The sequence below is a fragment of the Plectropomus leopardus genome, chromosome 19 (assembly GCF_026936395.1).
Source record: "Plectropomus leopardus strain MGB_pleo_1.0 chromosome 19, ASM2693639v1, whole genome shotgun sequence".
In the NCBI taxonomy this organism is placed as follows: domain Eukaryota; kingdom Metazoa; phylum Chordata; class Actinopteri; order Perciformes; family Serranidae; genus Plectropomus; species Plectropomus leopardus.
The window spans coordinates 2817896-2834938 of NC_142194.1; the positions used below are offsets into that span (position 1 = coordinate 2817896).

Here is a 17043-nt window from a genome sequence, read left to right on the forward strand (position 1 = left end):
TTATTTTTTGGCCTCACCTGTAAAGCACTTTGTAACTTTGTTTTGAAAGGTGCTACATAAAAAATATTTCTTCTTCTTCTAATTACTATTATTATTATTATATTGTTATTGATGTTGTAATTGTGAATATTTTTTTGATTCTGTGTAAGCTGTAGTATTGTGTTGGGGGTTATTTATTTATTTATTTTATTTTTAATCTTTAATTTTTGTTAGTTTGCTTGGGTGGGGGTCATAGTACCACGCGTGTGTTTTGTTTATTTTGTTTTAAGAATTTATTATAAATGTATTTTAAGAATATATGCTAAGGGTTGCTTTGCATAAAAGTTAAATACACAAATACACAAAACGTTATGTGCACATCACATTTTCGCATAATTGTTTTACTATTTGTTTCAAAATGTTGTTTGTTGTTGTTTGTTTGTTTTATTGTTTAAAACAAAGTAAAATTTACCATATAAAATGTTAAAAAGCATCACAAGAACCTTTTTTGACATAAATTGTCGTGTGTTTGTAGTTTCCGAGCGGGTCGTGAAGGCCTCCGGAGCGCAGCGCGGCTGTGCGCGGTGGATGAGATGAGGCAGATTATCCTCCTTTACTGCGGCTCACAGTGAACACGGACACACACACACACACCGCAGCGGGAGGTTTGGGACACAAAATGGGAAACGCAGACACCAAACTTCACTTCAGGAAGGCGGTGATTCAGCTCACCACCAAAACTCAGGTCGGTTTTTACTTTTAAACTCGAGAAAAACGCAGAAAATGTTTGTGGCGCGCGTCGGTTTGTGCGTTTAATTTGAGGCTGTGGAGATAAAGTTGCCAGATGGCAGCGTGAACTGCTGCCCAGATGACACAAAGTGTTGAGGAGGACACTCAAATCATTTTATTAATGAGGCTCTACACACAAAATACTAAAAAATGTCTCCTAATATTGATATTTGTCTCGTTTTTATGCTGTTAAGAGGCTGAAAACAGTCAGTTTGGCCTTTAGATAACCTTCGTCCTCCACAGTTTATCTTTATTTTGTTACATGTGACGTGAAAAATGTTTTTAAAAAATGAATTTAATCAGTTTTCCTGCAGGCAGCAGAGACGCACCTGGCAGGTGCATTTAAGGTGGAACTAACTAGATAAAGCTCATCTGAATTCAGCCTGTTTGAATAATTTGATAACTGATTCAAGTTTTGAATCATATTTCACAGTTTATATTTTAATCTGACATTAAACCTAAATATCTTCAGGTTTTGGGAAAGGCATTCAAAACTGTCAACCTTTGGCTATTTTGCTATATTTTATTGCAAATTAACCCTTTAAAATGTGAGAAAAAAATCCATGACTCCAAAACCTTTCTCATAAACAATGAAGTGTATCATAAAAACATTTTGATTTTAAGTCAAACATTGAATGACATGCAACTTCCTAAAACCACTTTGGTGTTTAATCTTTGTTGTGCTGATCCTGGTCATCTCAGACCAATCAGACTGATTGTTTTTATTAACCCTTTGAAACCTGGAGTGAAATATGGGGCAAAAAAGGCAACAAGCAACTTGGCAAGAAATGTCCTACAAACTGACAGATATTAATATATTTAGAAATCTATTAAAAAGCTAGGGAAAATAATCTAGAGAGCTATATTTATAATTATTACAATTAATATTTAAAACTTTTACACAATTATAATTTTTAAAGATTCTTTTGGTTGTTTCTTTTTTTATTTAATATTTAATTTCTTTTTTTTTCTTTGTGTGGTTTTTTTTGTTTGTTTTCATTTTGTTTGTATCTAATTTTCAAATAATTCAAAGTATTTTGTAATAATTTTTCATTAATTTCTGTGTCATTTCTTCATAATTTGCTTATCAGCTTCTACCGATGTTTCTGCCCACGTTTCAAAGGGTTAATGATGAAGAAGAACATAATAAAACTGTAACATTTAGAGAGCATTAAATTAAGATTAAACTTGTATTTATTATCTTTATTAATGGGTGCAGAATCACAGCTGCTCATGTGGAGGTCGCTCATGTAAAACGTGACATTTCGGCCGTACTGTGTGTCCTCTCCTGCAGCCTGTAGAAGCCACAGACGACGCCTTCTGGGATCAGTTTTGGGTCGACGCCTCCACCACCGTGCAGGATGTTTTCGCTCTGGTGCCGGCGGCCGAAATCAGAGCTGTCAGAGAGGAGTCTCCGTCCAACCTGGCGACCCTCTGCTACAAGGTGAGCTGCCCTCATGAGGACGGGATTTTAACCCTTTAAATTCATTTCAAAAACAAGTTGAGAAGGCAACCAGAAACTCAACAAGGCGATGATTCGGGGTCGACCTGTTATTAGTAGTTAATGAGAGCGATAACTAATATTTGGAACTGAGCTGAAACTTCCAACATCAAATACAGCAAATGCAACTTTTTTCTTTTAAAGTCAAGTGAAAATTTAATTAAAAAATGAATAAATAAAAATGTACTTCTTAATTCATTTTATTGGCGATCATTAAAATAAAATGCCAAATATTGGCTCCAGTAATCAGCCGGGCCGATAATCTGTGGACCCCTACGAGACACGGCCCAGGATTTTTTTTAAAAAAAAAGTTACTAGAAAATTTCCTGAAAATAAGCAAAAAGAGTAAAACACAAAAACAAAGAAGGAAAGCACCTAAAAAAGTGCTAAAAAATATTTTTTTTATATATATTATATATAAAATTATCCCCCCAAAAAGTCTTATCACTCTATTAATTTCCTGCAATTTGTTGGACATTTTTCGCCAAGTTTTTTTTTGCTTTGGTTTCCGATGTCTCCAAAAGAGATAAAACAGATTTGTTCAGGTTTGAAGGGGTTAAACAGCTGGTAAGAGGTGTTTGAATGCAGCAAAAGAAAACTGATGATGCGTCGGGCTTCTGAGGGTTTTTTGGCAGCGAGGAGTCAAATGTTGGTCCTGGATACGCTGAGAGTCAGAGGAATGCTGCTGTTTGTTGTTCCCACACTTCAAATGTTTCACTCGTCACTGTTTGTAAAGGTCAAAGGTTATTTGAGTAAAACAGACTTTAAATGTAGGCAGGTTTCCATAACACCTGCTCAGACCTCTCACACGTGCAGGCAGCCACGAATGAGGGGTTTCTGGGAGCTGGTAGATTTCACAGAGGAATTGTGGGTTCAGTTTGTGCGATTTGAGTGTAAATAGATTTGAGTGTAAATGGAAACTCACCTTCTGTAGGGATCCTTTCCAAAACGTCAGAGAAAGAAAATAACAGTCGGAGCCTTTAAGAGACAAAAACAAACTTTCAGTGCACAAACATAAACAGGCTACAGGACAGAGAGGACATGTAAAACCAAAACTCAGCGGACCGAAAATCATAAATGTGTAGACGCCTGATATTGAGGCGTCAGTAGACTTTAAAAGGTCCTCTCCGTGTTTTCCTCTCAGGCGGTGGAGAAGCTGGTCCAGGGCTCAGACTCCGGCTGCCCCTCAGAGAAAGAGCGTCAGATCGTCCTGAACTGCACCCGCCTGCTCACCCGCATCCTGCCCTACATCTTCGAGGACGCCGACTGGAGAGGCTTCTTCTGGTCCACGGTGCCGGGAGCCGGCAGAGCGGGGGTACGACTCCGACGCTCTGACGCTCTGACGCTCTGACGCTGTGATGCTCTGACACTGTGATGCTCTTGACGCTCTGACACTGTGATGCTCTGATGCTGTGATGCTCTGACACTCTGACGCTCTGACACTCTGACACTGTGATGCTCTGACACTCTGACGCTCTGACACTCTGACACTGTGATGCTCTGACGCTCTGACGCTGTGATGCTCTGACGCTGTGATGCTCTGACGCTGTGATGCTCTGCTTGTCCCTCAGAAAAACTCTGATGTTACTTTTGCACTTTGGTATCCTGTTAAGCTCTGTAAAGTCTGCAGCTTTGTGAAGTCTGCAGCTCTGTCTGCAGCTCTGTCTGCAGCTCTGTCTGCAGCTCTGTGAAATCTGCAGCTCTGTCTGCAGCTCTGTCTGCAGCTCTGTGAAATCTGCAGTTCTGTCTGCAGCTCTGTCTGCAGCTCTGTCTGCAGCTCTGTGAAATCTGCAGCTCTGTCTGCAGCTCTGTCTGCAGCTCTGTCTGCAGCTCTGTCTGCAGCTCTGTCTGCAGCTCTGTCTGCAGCTCTGTGAAGTCTGCAGCTCTGTCTGCAGCTCTGTCTGCAGCTCTGTCTGCAGCTCTGTGAAATCTGCAGTTCTGTCTGCAGCTCTGTCTGCAGCTCTGTCTGCAGCTCTGTCTGCAGCTCTGTCTGCAGCTCTGTGAAATCTGCAGCTCTGTCTGCAGCTCTGTCTGCAGCTCTGTGAAATCTGCAGTTCTGTCTGCAGCTCTGTCTGCAGCTCTGTCTGCAGCTCTGTCTGCAGCTCTGTCTGCAGCTTTGTGAAGTCTGCAGGTCTCGTCAGTGATTTTTCTTCAGGGTGTTTTGCAGTTTTTTTCCAGGTAATATTTTTTGCACCTTCTGCCTCATTTTCGGGTCATTTCCCCTTAAATTTCTCACTGACTTCTTTCCTTCAGACTGCTTCTCGTTGGTAAATGTGTGAAACCTCTGCAGCAGTGTAAGACAGGAGACGGTGGACGGAGGACGGAGGACGGAGGAGTCCTGTCCTGTGCTGTTTAATCTGTCAGCAGCCTCTCGGCTCTCAGACTTCACAGGATTTCGGGCCCTTTGAGATTAACACGTCTAATAATCCTCAGCAGTTAGAAGTGACTCTGACTCTCAGACTGTAAGATGACGCTGCTGCTGTCGAGGTCACTGTCCGAAACCGGCCCCCCTCCCTCCTCTCTGCACCCCTCCAGCTCCTGACGGCTGCTGGTTCTCTGGTTACCTGGTCGGCAGGGGACCCACCGTCCAAACACTGCGCATATTGTGTCCCCCCCCCCCGCCGTCTGTCCTCCGGGGGCCAGTGGTTGAATTAAGGAGGGATTGAATGTCTCTTAATTAAAGTGTGGGACTGAAGTCAAACGCAGAGCTGCAGCAGATGGAACAAACTGACGGGACGTTTAAAGTCAAACAAATACGGTTTGTGTTTCTGCAGAGAAAAATGTCCCAAAAAACAAGAGAGAAACAGGACATTTTGATTTGTACACAGCAGAGACACTCAACCTGCTCTGCTTAGGGGCCACTTTAGCAAAATGACAGGAGGCCAGGGGCCAATCGCAGCGGCTCCACACGTGTCTCTAGGACTTTAGGATGTTTCTCAGATTTTAGGAAATGTCTGTGATTGTAGGACATTTCTTGAACTTAAGGACGTTTCTCAGATTTTGCGACGTTTCTTGGATTTTAGGTCAGTTTTGGACTTTGAATCATATTTAGGATTTTAGCACATTTCTCAGTTTTTATGAAAATTTCTGTGATTGTTGGGTTGTTTCTATGATTTTAAAACATTTATAGGATTTGAAGATGTATAGGATTTCAGGACATTTATAGGATTTCAAGACATTTTTAGCATTTAGGGACATTTATAGGATTTTCACACATTTGCTGGATTTTAAGACGTTAGGATTTTGGAACATTTCCAGGATTTTGGGCTGTTTCCGAGATTTGTTTCTCAGGATTTTAGGACATTTCTCTGTGTTTAGGACGTTTCTAGGATTATAAGACATTGCTCAAGTTTTAGCACGTTTCTCAGATTTTTTCCAAACTCTTCTCTTCATCCTCCAGCGTTTGGACGAAGATGGCGATGATGAAGCTCGGCCGCTGGCAGAGTCTCTGCTGCTGGCCATCGCTGACCTGCTCTTCTGTCCGGATTTCACTGCTCAGAGTCACAAGAAGAGCGGCCCGGTGAGTCCGCGTCCCCTCTGTGTTACACTGAGGTCAGATTATTCGTCAGTGCAGCTGGAGGCGCACACCTGCCAATACTCAGCGTCTCATTAAGGAGAGAAACTTAAGCTTTGCCTCGGGCTCAGGCGATAACTGGGAACATTTCCTCAGCACATCATGAGCTGCTTAAAGAAAAAGTCCTAATTTTGAGATTCCAAGAGTGAATTGATATTAATATCATGTTCTGTATTAGTCTGGAGTCTGGTTAGCCTAGCTTAGCATAAAGACTGGAAGTGGGGGGAATCGTTAGCCTGGCTCTGCCCAGTGTTTTTATGCCTCCACATGCGACAATTCGAGCCAGAGGATTTACGTTTTGGGGTTTTCTGTCATTCAGTCCCACTTTTGTGAATGCGATACACCTTGAGGAAATTTCTCTTAAATTGGGCACAAACTTCCACTTTGACTTACCAGTGAACTTTTTTAGATTTTGGTGGTCATAGGTCAAAGGTTAAGGTTACTCTGACATTGTTGTGAACACAAAATCTCAGTAATAGTAATAATGCATCTCATATGTGATGCACTTTACATTTGAAACAAAACTTAAAGTGATACAGTGTTAAAGCATAAAAGCATATTAAAAGTCATCATAAAAATACGAGTGTAAAAGCAATTAGAGCAACCAGCAATAAGTAACTGAAAAGTCATAGGTGCTGCTAAAAAGGAAGTTTAAGTCTTTTTGTAAACACTCAGGAACACCTCAGGCGGATTGATTGTGCTTCTCCACAGTTTTGAGCTTTTCCTTTTCAGGGTCTTTTCCACATAAGAAGAGAAACAGCTTTCTTAAACTCTGTTGACTCAGTTTTAGCCCTCAAGCTCCAACAGTGTCAATAATCTATCAGGGGCAGGTCTCTCTCTTTTTTAGCCCCGCAGCGGTACCAGTTAGCGCTGTTATCTCCTTCACACAACCTTCTCAGGCGGTAGCTCCAGTTAATGAGTTACTCCACATGAGGCGGTGAGACGGAGGAGTGGCTGTGTTTGTCAACTGGGCTGAGAAGAAAAGGGCTGGACTCTTCTTAATGGTGCTGAGCAAACAGCTGCAGAGCTGCAGAGCACGGGAGGAGACGGAGAGGTGGCTGCAGGTCTTAACCTTTCCATGATCTGAGCGCTCCTCGCTCCTCGCAGCCGCCACCAGGAAATGTTCAGCTCACAAGGTGGAAAATGAGCAGCAGCTGCCGTTTGTTCACACCTGCCTCTCTGACCCGTGAAGCATGAAGCTTTTCTTTTTTTCCGTGTTAAAGGATCAGTTCATCTAAATTAAAGAGCGAATTATATTATTTTAACCTCAGTTTTAGGGCTAAAGCAGAAATATTTCCATTTAGATGGAGCTAAAATGACAGCCGAATGTAACAAAGACATTAAACACCCAAAGTTTTCCCAGATTTAAGATAGACCGGTGGATTCTGAGAGAAACCGCATGTGTTGAGATTTTTTTAAAAAAAAGCAATCTGCTGCATAATAATAATAATAATAATAACTATTTATATAACACAATTAACCTTTGCAACTTGGCTTAATTTATTTCAAAACCGTGGGAAAAGGGCAATGAGCAACTTGACAAGAAATGGCCCAAAAATTAGCCAGAAATGACTAAAGAAAGAAGGAAAATATGCCAAAATAAGGGGGGAAAATGAAAAATCAAACAACAAAAATTTAACCTCAAGAAAGTGCTAAAATGTTAACATTTTAAATATATAATTAAGATTCCCTCATTTTTATAGTATTTAATAAATCCTCCCAGCTAATTTTCAGATCAAATTCTTTCCATTTAAAAGAAATTATTTTATTTTATATCAATTTAAAAAAAGTGAAGACTCTTGAGTAAAAAGTGCTGTGAGCTGTGATGAAGACGCTTCAGTCACAATCCAAACTCACTAAACCGGTGCTTCCTGTGTGGACGTCTGTGTGGCGTGCTGCCCTTTGCTGTCAGTTTACTCGTGAAGAACAACGGCGGCACCTCGTCAGTGCTGTTCATGGCGCTGGAGTTATCAGAGCCGAAGTGTCGCAGGCACATATTGTCAGCTTAGTCCGCTTGTTGAAGTAGGTGTGAACACCGTCCCGCTGCTCAGTTTAGACCTTTTATATTTCCTTTTTTTTTTTTAAACAAGCCGGTGCTATATAGAACAAATATAAAACAGATTTTATTTATTTATTTTTTTTGGACCAGTGGAATTATGAAGCATTAGATTTGTAAAGTAACAACTGGAAAATATCAGAAAATTTAATAAAATATGATAATCCCAGATAGATCATTAGTAAAAAAGGGAAGTCGCAAATAGAAAACTGAAAAACAGAAAAAAAAAAAGTATAGTCACTGATGTCCAGGTTATCAGTCCCGACTATTAAAGACCTGAGGGGGAAGACTTCAGTCACAGCTCGCTCACAGATGCACAGGCACCGTTTACACCGTAAACCGTAATATGCATCTGCCTGTTGACCTTTTTTTATTGTTCCTGTCTCTTCTGCAGGAGACAGCGGAGGACATCCGATCCATCGACAGCTGTGAGTACATCTGGGAGGCCGGGGTCGGCTTCGCTCAGTCGCCTCCTCTAAACTACGTCCACGACATCAACAGGTGAGACTCCGTGAATCGCTGACTCTGCGTCTCTGTTTGTGTGTTAATTAAATGTGATTTTTTAGTTAAAAGTTTGATCATTTGGACCCAAAAGAAGCTAAAAACATTTTTAAAAGAAAGTTTTCTTTATTACTTTATTTTATTTTTTGGATTATACTTTACCCTGCATCTATAACACCTTCAGCACTCTGCAGAACTTATTTCTCTAGTTTATAGACCGTAAAATGTCCCACTCGGGTCGAACTTTGGACAGTCGGGTTATGTTATACTGATCGGTCCGTCCTGTTTCTGTCTGTTCAGGACGGAGCTGCTGAAGCTGCTCATCACCTGTTTTTCTGAGGCCATGTACCTCCCTCCGTCCTCTGAGAAGAACTACCTCAACCCCTGGGTCTCCTTCTTCTGCTCCACAGAAAACAGGTAACACACACACACACACACACACACACACACACACACACACGTGCACATTCACAGATGCTTTACAGGTGACGTGCTGACCCTAAAATCACCTTTAGCGTGTTGTATTTTCGATGCAATAACATGCTAACATCTGATGCAGTAACAGCTCCTGTAGCTCCTGCTGCATCATGAGGGAGCCGGTTGCTCCCTCTGACTGACAAGCCCATCAGAGCATCATGTGACCTAGAAAAGACTAAAAAGTGTTTCCGTTGCCCAACCAACGATATTGACACTTTTTTGTCACAGCGATCATCTTTTGTCTGGAACAGCCCGAAATCTCACGCAGTGTACGGGGCTTAAACCTGATTTTGGGCTGTGTGGGATCACAGTTTTTTTACATTTCCTCTGACCACTACAGCAGCGTAGATGGATGACAGGCCGATGACGTTTTGCTCTTGGATATGTGCGTCCTGCATACATCAAACGTGATGTTTGAAAGTTTATTAGGATCCATGTTGCAGACTGTAGCTGCAGTAAACTTTTACATTTTGATTAAAAAAACACCCTGAAACGATGAGAACGTGGGGGACTAAAGCAGGACTGTAAAAACCTCCCTTGTGTCAGTTCCACTCTTACATGCATCAGTCTCTGCTGTGCATGAACCTCCACGGTGTGACATAAAGTGGCCCCTCTGAAGGGCCCCTCACCTCGGAGCACATGGAAACTCTGATAGCTCGCCATGCGTGACCGCTCAGCGCTGCCTGACCTCCGCCCGTCTCTCTCTGCTTCACTCAGACACGCCCTCCCCCTGTTCACCTCCCTGATCAATGTGGTCTGCGCCTACGACCCCATCGGCTACGGCATCCCCTACAACCACCTGCTGTTCTCGGACCACCGGGAGCTGCTGGTGGAGCAGGCGCTGCAGGTCCTTATTGTCACCCTGGAGCACGAGGCGGGGTCGGCCGCCAGCGCCGCCCTCCAGGCCCTGGACGGCTCCGCATCGCCCTCAGCTGCAGACGAGCAGGAGGTGAGAGGGAGTTTATTATACTTTTTATAATAAAAACACAGATTCAGAACTTCAAATTTATCTCCTGTCTTTATTTCAGCCTGCTGGACCGGAGAACCTGTTTGTGAATTATCTCTCCAGGATTCACAGAGAAGAGGTGCGCTGAAACACGGATAAAACATTTAATTTAAAAGAATGATATTTTTTAAAAGGATAGTTCAGATTTTCTGACGTGTGGTTGTATGAGGCACATAGACAGTGTGTTACCTGCAGTGGCCCACAGATACAGAAGTGACCATAGACTGTATTTAAAAAACTGTGGATAAATACTTTGCAGAACCCCACATCAAAAAGTCCAAACATCCCTTTAAAGTGTGTGTTTTCTCTCTTCTAGGACTTGAGCTTCATCCTGAAAGGTCTGGCACGGCTGATGAACAACCCTCTGATCCAGACGTACCTGCCTCGATCCGCCAAGAAGATCCACTTCCACCAGGAGCTGCTGATCCTCTTCTGGAAGTTCTGTGACTTCAACAAGGTGCAGAGAGACGTTTTCTACCACGAATCTGCAAGATGGTTAAAAAACAACACGTTATATAGTAAATGCAAAGTGATTTTAGATGTTGCTTTCGTTTCAGAATAAAGTCCCTAGACTTCAGACATCACATTCACCATGTTTGGGATCTGACAACAAATGCGTCTGTTGTTTTTATGAAGTGTAGCTCCTATTAAACCTGAACAATGTCATCAAAAAAAAATGGAAAAGACAAAAAGAAATGACCCAAAACTTATCCAAAAAAAAGTAAAAATCACAAAATTACCTGAAAATTAGAAAAAAGGAAAAAAAAAAACTAGAACAAACACAAACAAACAAGGAAATGAACAGAAACGTTCTTTAAATTATAATAATCATTCAGTAAATATATATATATATATATATATATATATATATATATATATATATATATATATATATATATATATATATAACAATTATGATGATTTGGACTTTTAAAAAAAGAAATATTTCAAATCTACTAATCTCCTGCAGTCTGAGGAACATTTCTCACCGAGACGCTCATAGCCTTTTTTTCCCATGTTTTCAAAGACAAGGAAACTTTTTATTGTTCGAAAGTGTAAATACTTGTGAAGATGTCAGAACGCAGCACAAGAAAAGTGATGCCAATCCAGGTTTCAAAGGGTTAACTTGTTTGTGTGTTTCAGAAATTCCTGTTCTTCGTGCTGAAGAGCAGCGACGTGCTGGACATGCTGGTTCCCATCCTCTTCAGCCTGAACGATGCCCGAGCAGATCAGTGTGAGTCACTCGGATTAAACGATCGCTGTTTGTGCATTCTTAAAAAGATGAGTGTTAACTTGCAGCGGCTGTTATCGGAAATCTCAAAAAAAAAAATCCATCTGTTTGTTTGTGTGCAGCTCGTGTGGGCCTCATGCACATCGGCGTGTTCATCCTGCTGCTGCTGAGCGGAGAGAGAAATTTCGGCGTCCGTTTGAACAAACCGTACACGCTCCGAGTCCCGATGGACATTCCTGTTTTCACAGGGACGCACGCTGACCTGCTCATCGTGGTAAGAGGTTACGTGGTGACACAAAAGAGAGCCCTCGGTCATGTTTTAACTGTTCAAACCGTCACTTCACATTTTTTACAACCATTTTTAAAGAACATTGCAGTTAACTTTTATTATATTTCTGTGCTGCAGATAGTGATATAATTTCGGGTTGACCGTGCTTTTCTCGTGAATGCGATATCTCAAGAACACCTTGAGGGAATTTCTTCAAATTTGACACAAACATCCACTTTGATTCAACAATAATGTGATTAAAATTTGATGGTCATAGGTCAAAGGCCAAGGTCACAGTTCACAGTATCTTAAGACCAGCTTAAAGGAATATCTTCAAATTTGGCGTAAAAGTCCACTTGGACTCAAGGATGAATTGGTTCGACTTTAGTTTCCAAAGGTCGAGGTTCCTGTGATTTTGCCTCTGTCTTAATGCAGTATCTCAAGAAGACCTGAAGGGAATTGCCTCAAATGTGGTAAAAAGGACAAGGATGAACTTATTACAATGTGTCGATCTAAGTTCAAGGTTTCTTTGACCTTGTCCGTCTCATTCTTGTGAATGTGATATCTTAAAACCGGCTCAAAGGAATTTTCTCAAATTTGGCACAAACATTCACTTGGAGGCATCAACAAATTGACTAGATTTTGCTGGTCGACATTTGCTCGGATACTGAAAGTAAAAAAATCTGTTGTATTTTCTGATATTCTGTGAATGAATTAACAATAAATAAATATGATCTTCACTTTTAAATGTTCAGATCTTCCACAAAATCATCACCAGCGGACACCAGCGCCTGCAGCCTCTGTTTGACTGCCTGCTCACAGTCATAGTGAACAGTGAGTATCAAAGATAAATGTCGCTCTCTGGTGGCTGAATATAAGAACTGCAGAGTGATGTGACTTTTTTTGTCCTCCAGTTTCTCCTTATTTAAAGAGTCTGTCCATGGTGGCAGCCAACAAGCTGCTCCACCTGCTGGAGGCCTTCTCCACCCCCTGGTTCCTCTTCTCCTCCCCCCAAAACCACCACCTGGTCTTCTTCCTGCTGGAGGTTTTCAACAACATTATCCAGTATCAGTTTGATGGTGAGAACAAAAAGATGTATGTGTTTTTAGCAGTGAGAAGCAGACAAATTGGAAAGCAATGAACAACTCAGCATTAGAACGAGCAACATGCGTCACATGTGTGACACTGTGACCACCAGGGGGCAGGATATCAGCTGTCTGTGCATGGAAAGGCAGATTTCAAACTGCTGCCAAAAATTCACTCATCAAGACAGAATTCTGTGAGTTTGCAGACTTCATCTAGATGGAGATGTTGATAGTTTATTTTTTAAAAAAGATCGATTTGCTCCATGAGCGAAAAAATGATTAAAGTTTTAACTGTTTAAAGATGCCATTTTCCCGCAGACTGTAATAGTTTACATAAGGGCAGAATTCAAACTGCTGTCAAAAATTTAGTTTTGAGATACAATTCTGAAATGTTGCACACTTAATCTACCATGAAGTCAATATTTTGTCATTTTTTTTCCTGAACCTTGAGGATTTATTTAGCAAGAATTTGCAAGTGTATGTTTACAGTCAAACATTTTGATGCACTGTGGGCTCAGTTTTTTATTATATCGAAAATCTGCGTAGATGGTTTGTGAAGGAAAGTCTAAAGACGCCCTGTAGCAAGTTTGGTGGCAATTGAGCAAAACGTGGGAGGAGAGGGGTTTAATGAGTTTTACAGTTTCTGATAAAAACAGAGTGATGGACTTCATAATTTGTACCACAGTGAAGTGTGCAAGAGTTTCCTTGAAATTGGGCCTATATTCTAGTGTAAGTTACAAAGCTGTAGCTAGGAATGCACAATAATTATCGGGACTGATAATTATCGGCCCAACAATGGGACTCATGACGTCATACCAATAATTCCAATAATAAAATTTTGGTCCGATAGATAGAACCGATAATAATTTGATTTTCCAGTTTTTTGTCTGAAATGTCGTTTTTTTGATGAAAATGCACAAATTAAATTCATCTGTACTCAACACATCTCAGCCTTTCACACCCTCGGGTAATGAAAAACAAACAAAAAGAAATGATCGGTTATCGGTATTTTATCGGCCACGAGAAGCTGGAAATTAACGGTTTATCGGTATTGGTTGAAATTAATCATTATATCTGGCTGTAGCACATACGAATGATTTGGATTTTTAAACTTTTGAAATTTAACAGTTGCTGTAGCGCCACCATCAGGACTATCGGCTTGTGTTCGCAGCTGAGCTAGTATGGTATGGGACTGGCCTATGTGCAAAATTTGGTTTGTTTTTATCCATGGGAAGTTATATTTCCCCCAGATAATAATATTAATATTTTTTTAAAAAATGAATAAATAATTACATATAAAAAAGTAATAATATAATGAGGAAAACTAGAGGGACCGTCAGTTTTGCCGCTCGGACCCTAATAAACATCTTTATAGTATCAGCCTCTAACTACTGACTGTCCCACGCAGGTAACTGCAATCTCGTATACGCCATCATCCGAAAGCGTAACGTTTTCCATCAGCTCGCCAACCTGCCGTCTGACACGGAGTCCATTCAGAGGGCGCTGCAGAAGAAGAAGAAGTCTGGGATTTCCAGGAGTAACTCCACAGAGACGGTGTCCATGGAGGGATCCAGACCAGCTGGACCTGCAGAGCCCGGCACCCTCAAAGCCAGTTTAGAGGCCACTCCAGGTATGGACCTCGGTTATTACACGCACCGAAAGTTTCATGATTGTCATCTAAGAACTTCAGCATTGAATCAGATATCTTCATTTTCTTTCATTCAAAGTTTCGATCGAGGTTTGAAATGAAGCTTTGAAAGTCTGTCGTTTTATTTTTCGAACATTATCAACCTAAAAAAAAAAGAATAAATATCCTCAAACAAAATTTTAATCAACGTGATTCATGTATATGATTACTTTATTTAACGAATACATGTGATTTAACATGCTGTTAGATTGCTGCTCGATTGTCTCGTTAACAGTTTTTTGACCACAGTGATGTTTTTTGTTTTTTTGGGCTGAAGCAGAATATCTTGAATAAAAACATCTATCTTTTTTCAACAAATTTAGATATTTTTTTTTAACTTTACATCCCTTTGTAGTGATTAGAGATGTTTGATTACATGAGTCAAAATGTCTGATCTGATGCAGAAATTCACCAGAGAGCTAAAAATGAACATTTGACGCTTACACACACTTTTCAGGCCTGCAGGGTTGAAGATTTTGATCCAGCTAACCTTTTCAAACCTGCAATAAAAAAATGATTCTGTTGCGTCCTTTTAGGTATCGATAAGATAACGGAGAAGTCGCAGGTGAGTGTGGACGGCACGATGGTCGCCGTGCCGCATTCAGAGTCTCCACAGACGGCGGCTGACGGCAGCGCTGCAGGTGCGGCTGACGGCAGCGCTGCGGCTGACGGCAGCGCTGCGGCTGCGGCTGACGGCAGCGCTGCGGCTGACGGCAGCACTGCGGCTGCAGCGAGCGACACAGAGTCCAACTCAGAGAGAGACCTCGAGGTGCTTCACATCACTCATCCGCTTATTCTGGTTTTTATTTTCTCTGTGTGCAGTCAAAGTGAACCCCGCGTTTTTATTCTGTCGTCAGGTTTTCCAAACAGAGTCGGAGGCAGCGAGGAGTCGGTTGTCAAGCGTGTCGTCATCAGCAGCAGCCTGGAGCGCCAACACAGACTGGGTCAGGACAAGTCTTTTCTACTGTTTTCTACATTTCTACCTCTACATCTATTTTGTATCTTTGAATCTATCTGCTGCCTGTTTTCAGGTGTTGTCGTGGAAGGCGAAGCTTCCTCTGCAGACCATCATGAGGCTGTTACAAGTTCTGGTCCCTCAGGTGGAGAAGATCTGCATCGACAAGTAAGAAATTATACAACTTTAAATCTCAGAAGCAAACACTTTAAACGACCTCTGTGTTCGTGGTAAATGGTGCTGTTGGATTACAGTTTCGGATCGTCTTTCCTTTGGATTTTGAAGTTGGCGCTGTTTTTGTTTTTTATCTGTTCAGTCATGGCGCCGCTTGCTGCTCATACGAACAGCCGAGTTATTGAAGAGACAAAAGGTCAAAACCTAATACAGGACTCGTTCGTGTATGAAACTTTTGATAATAATAAGGCCCTTTTTAAAGAATATTTCAGTTAGCTTTTATTATGTGACACGCTGGAGATAGCCGCGGTGTTATGTTTTCGGGTTGACCGTCCCGTTCTCGTGACGTTGAACCTGCAGTCCGGTCTGGATCCAGACCAGAGTCCAAACTTAGTACCAGAACGAGGTAAACTATCTAGACTGAAAAATAGCACTACAGGTAAGAGAAAAAAATATGTAGGTTTGATTTTGGGAGTTAAATGTCCCTTTAATCGTTCTCAGGGGTTTAACGGATGAGTCAGAAATCCTGAAGTTCCTTCAGCACGGCACGCTGGTCGGCCTCCTGCCCGTCCCTCACCCCATCCTCATCAGGAAGTACCAGGCCAACGCCGGCACCGCCATGTGGTTCCGCACCTACATGTGGGGAGTCATCTACCTCCGGTAAACAAAGCCCGTGATTTCACTTACTGTAACACAGCCGTCTGATGTCAAACTGGCCTGGCGAGTCTCGTGTTGAATTAACTGTCGGCCGTCGCAGTTTGAGTTTTAACAATGACACGCTTGTTTTTTTCTCTCTGCAGCAACGTGGATCCTCCGATCTGGTACGACACGGACATTCGGCTCTTTGAGATCCAGAGGATTTAGAAGGTTTTTACCTCACACGCTCACCAAAAAACAAAACCAGTTTGACCTTCTTCACACCTGAACTGATCCGAGGAACGTTTCTCTGGTGTTATTTAACCCCTTGAAACCTGGACCACTTTTCTTGTGCTGCGTTCGGACGCCTTTCTGGAGTATTTAAACCTGTGAACTCTGAGCAAACTGATTTTTTTCCCCGAATACATGGGAAGAAAGCAATGAGCAATTTGGCAAGAAATATCCTGCAAATTGCAATAAATTGGTACATTTAGATAATTATTTTTAAAAAGCTATGGAAAAATGTCCAGACTACTATATTTATAATTACCATAGTTAGAATTATGATAATTTTTAATTAGATTTTTGGGTCATTCATTTTTTCTATTTTTGATTTTTTATGCTTCCATTTATATTTTTGGTTTTTTTTATTTTGGGGGTGGGATGGGGTGGTTGTGCTAATTTTCAGGGTTTTTTTTTCTTTTTAAATATTTTCCCATTTTTAGTTACTATTTTGGTGGGGGGAGCCAATTTTCAGGTAATTTTTGTACACCTTTTTACTAATTTCTTGCCAATTTATGGGTCATTTCTTTCGTTGCTCATTGCCTTCTTCACATGCTTTTGTAAGAAATCTAGTCAATTTGCTTGGGTTCAAAAGGGTTAAAGAAAACAAGCAGGGATGATCTCAAGCTTCATTCTTCTAGCAACTTTCAGTGTTGGGACCAAAATGAAGAATGTCTAAATGTGTCAAAGCATTAGTTAACTGTGTTTCACATACAACAATGCCAAAAGGTCATTAAATTTGACATAATCATGACGGATTTTTTCACTCGAAGTTCCAGTCAAAACAACGTCTTTTATGGAGCCGGCTTTGTGCACGAAGGCGCTGTCATGTTGAAACAGGA

At 41.3% G+C, this 17043-nt stretch overlaps 1 protein-coding gene across 2 annotated transcripts; it reads left to right on the forward strand.

Annotated features, from left to right (window-relative positions):
* The first annotated feature begins 560 nt into the window (after positions 1 to 560).
* On the forward strand, positions 561 to 16952 carry hid1b (HID1 domain containing b). Of its 2 annotated transcripts, XM_088069880.1 has the most exons (20): positions 561 to 724; positions 2063 to 2212; positions 3414 to 3584; positions 5670 to 5789; positions 8294 to 8400; positions 8701 to 8817; positions 9595 to 9826; positions 9906 to 9962; positions 10200 to 10340; positions 11027 to 11117; positions 11237 to 11388; positions 12138 to 12216; positions 12297 to 12461; positions 13876 to 14097; positions 14691 to 14818; positions 14855 to 14923; positions 15012 to 15098; positions 15186 to 15277; positions 15785 to 15943; positions 16084 to 16952. In XM_088069880.1, the coding sequence occupies exons 1-20, from the start codon at positions 659 to 661 to the stop codon at positions 16145 to 16147; spliced, it is 2469 nt and encodes an 822-aa protein (XP_087926006.1). In that variant the 5' UTR covers positions 561 to 658; the 3' UTR covers positions 16148 to 16952. The 2 variants fall into 2 exon arrangements, with proteins under 2 accessions (XP_087926006.1, XP_042363956.2); XM_042508022.2 differs by having other exon boundaries at positions 14691 to 14923.
* The last annotated feature ends 91 nt before the right edge of the window (positions 16953 to 17043 follow it).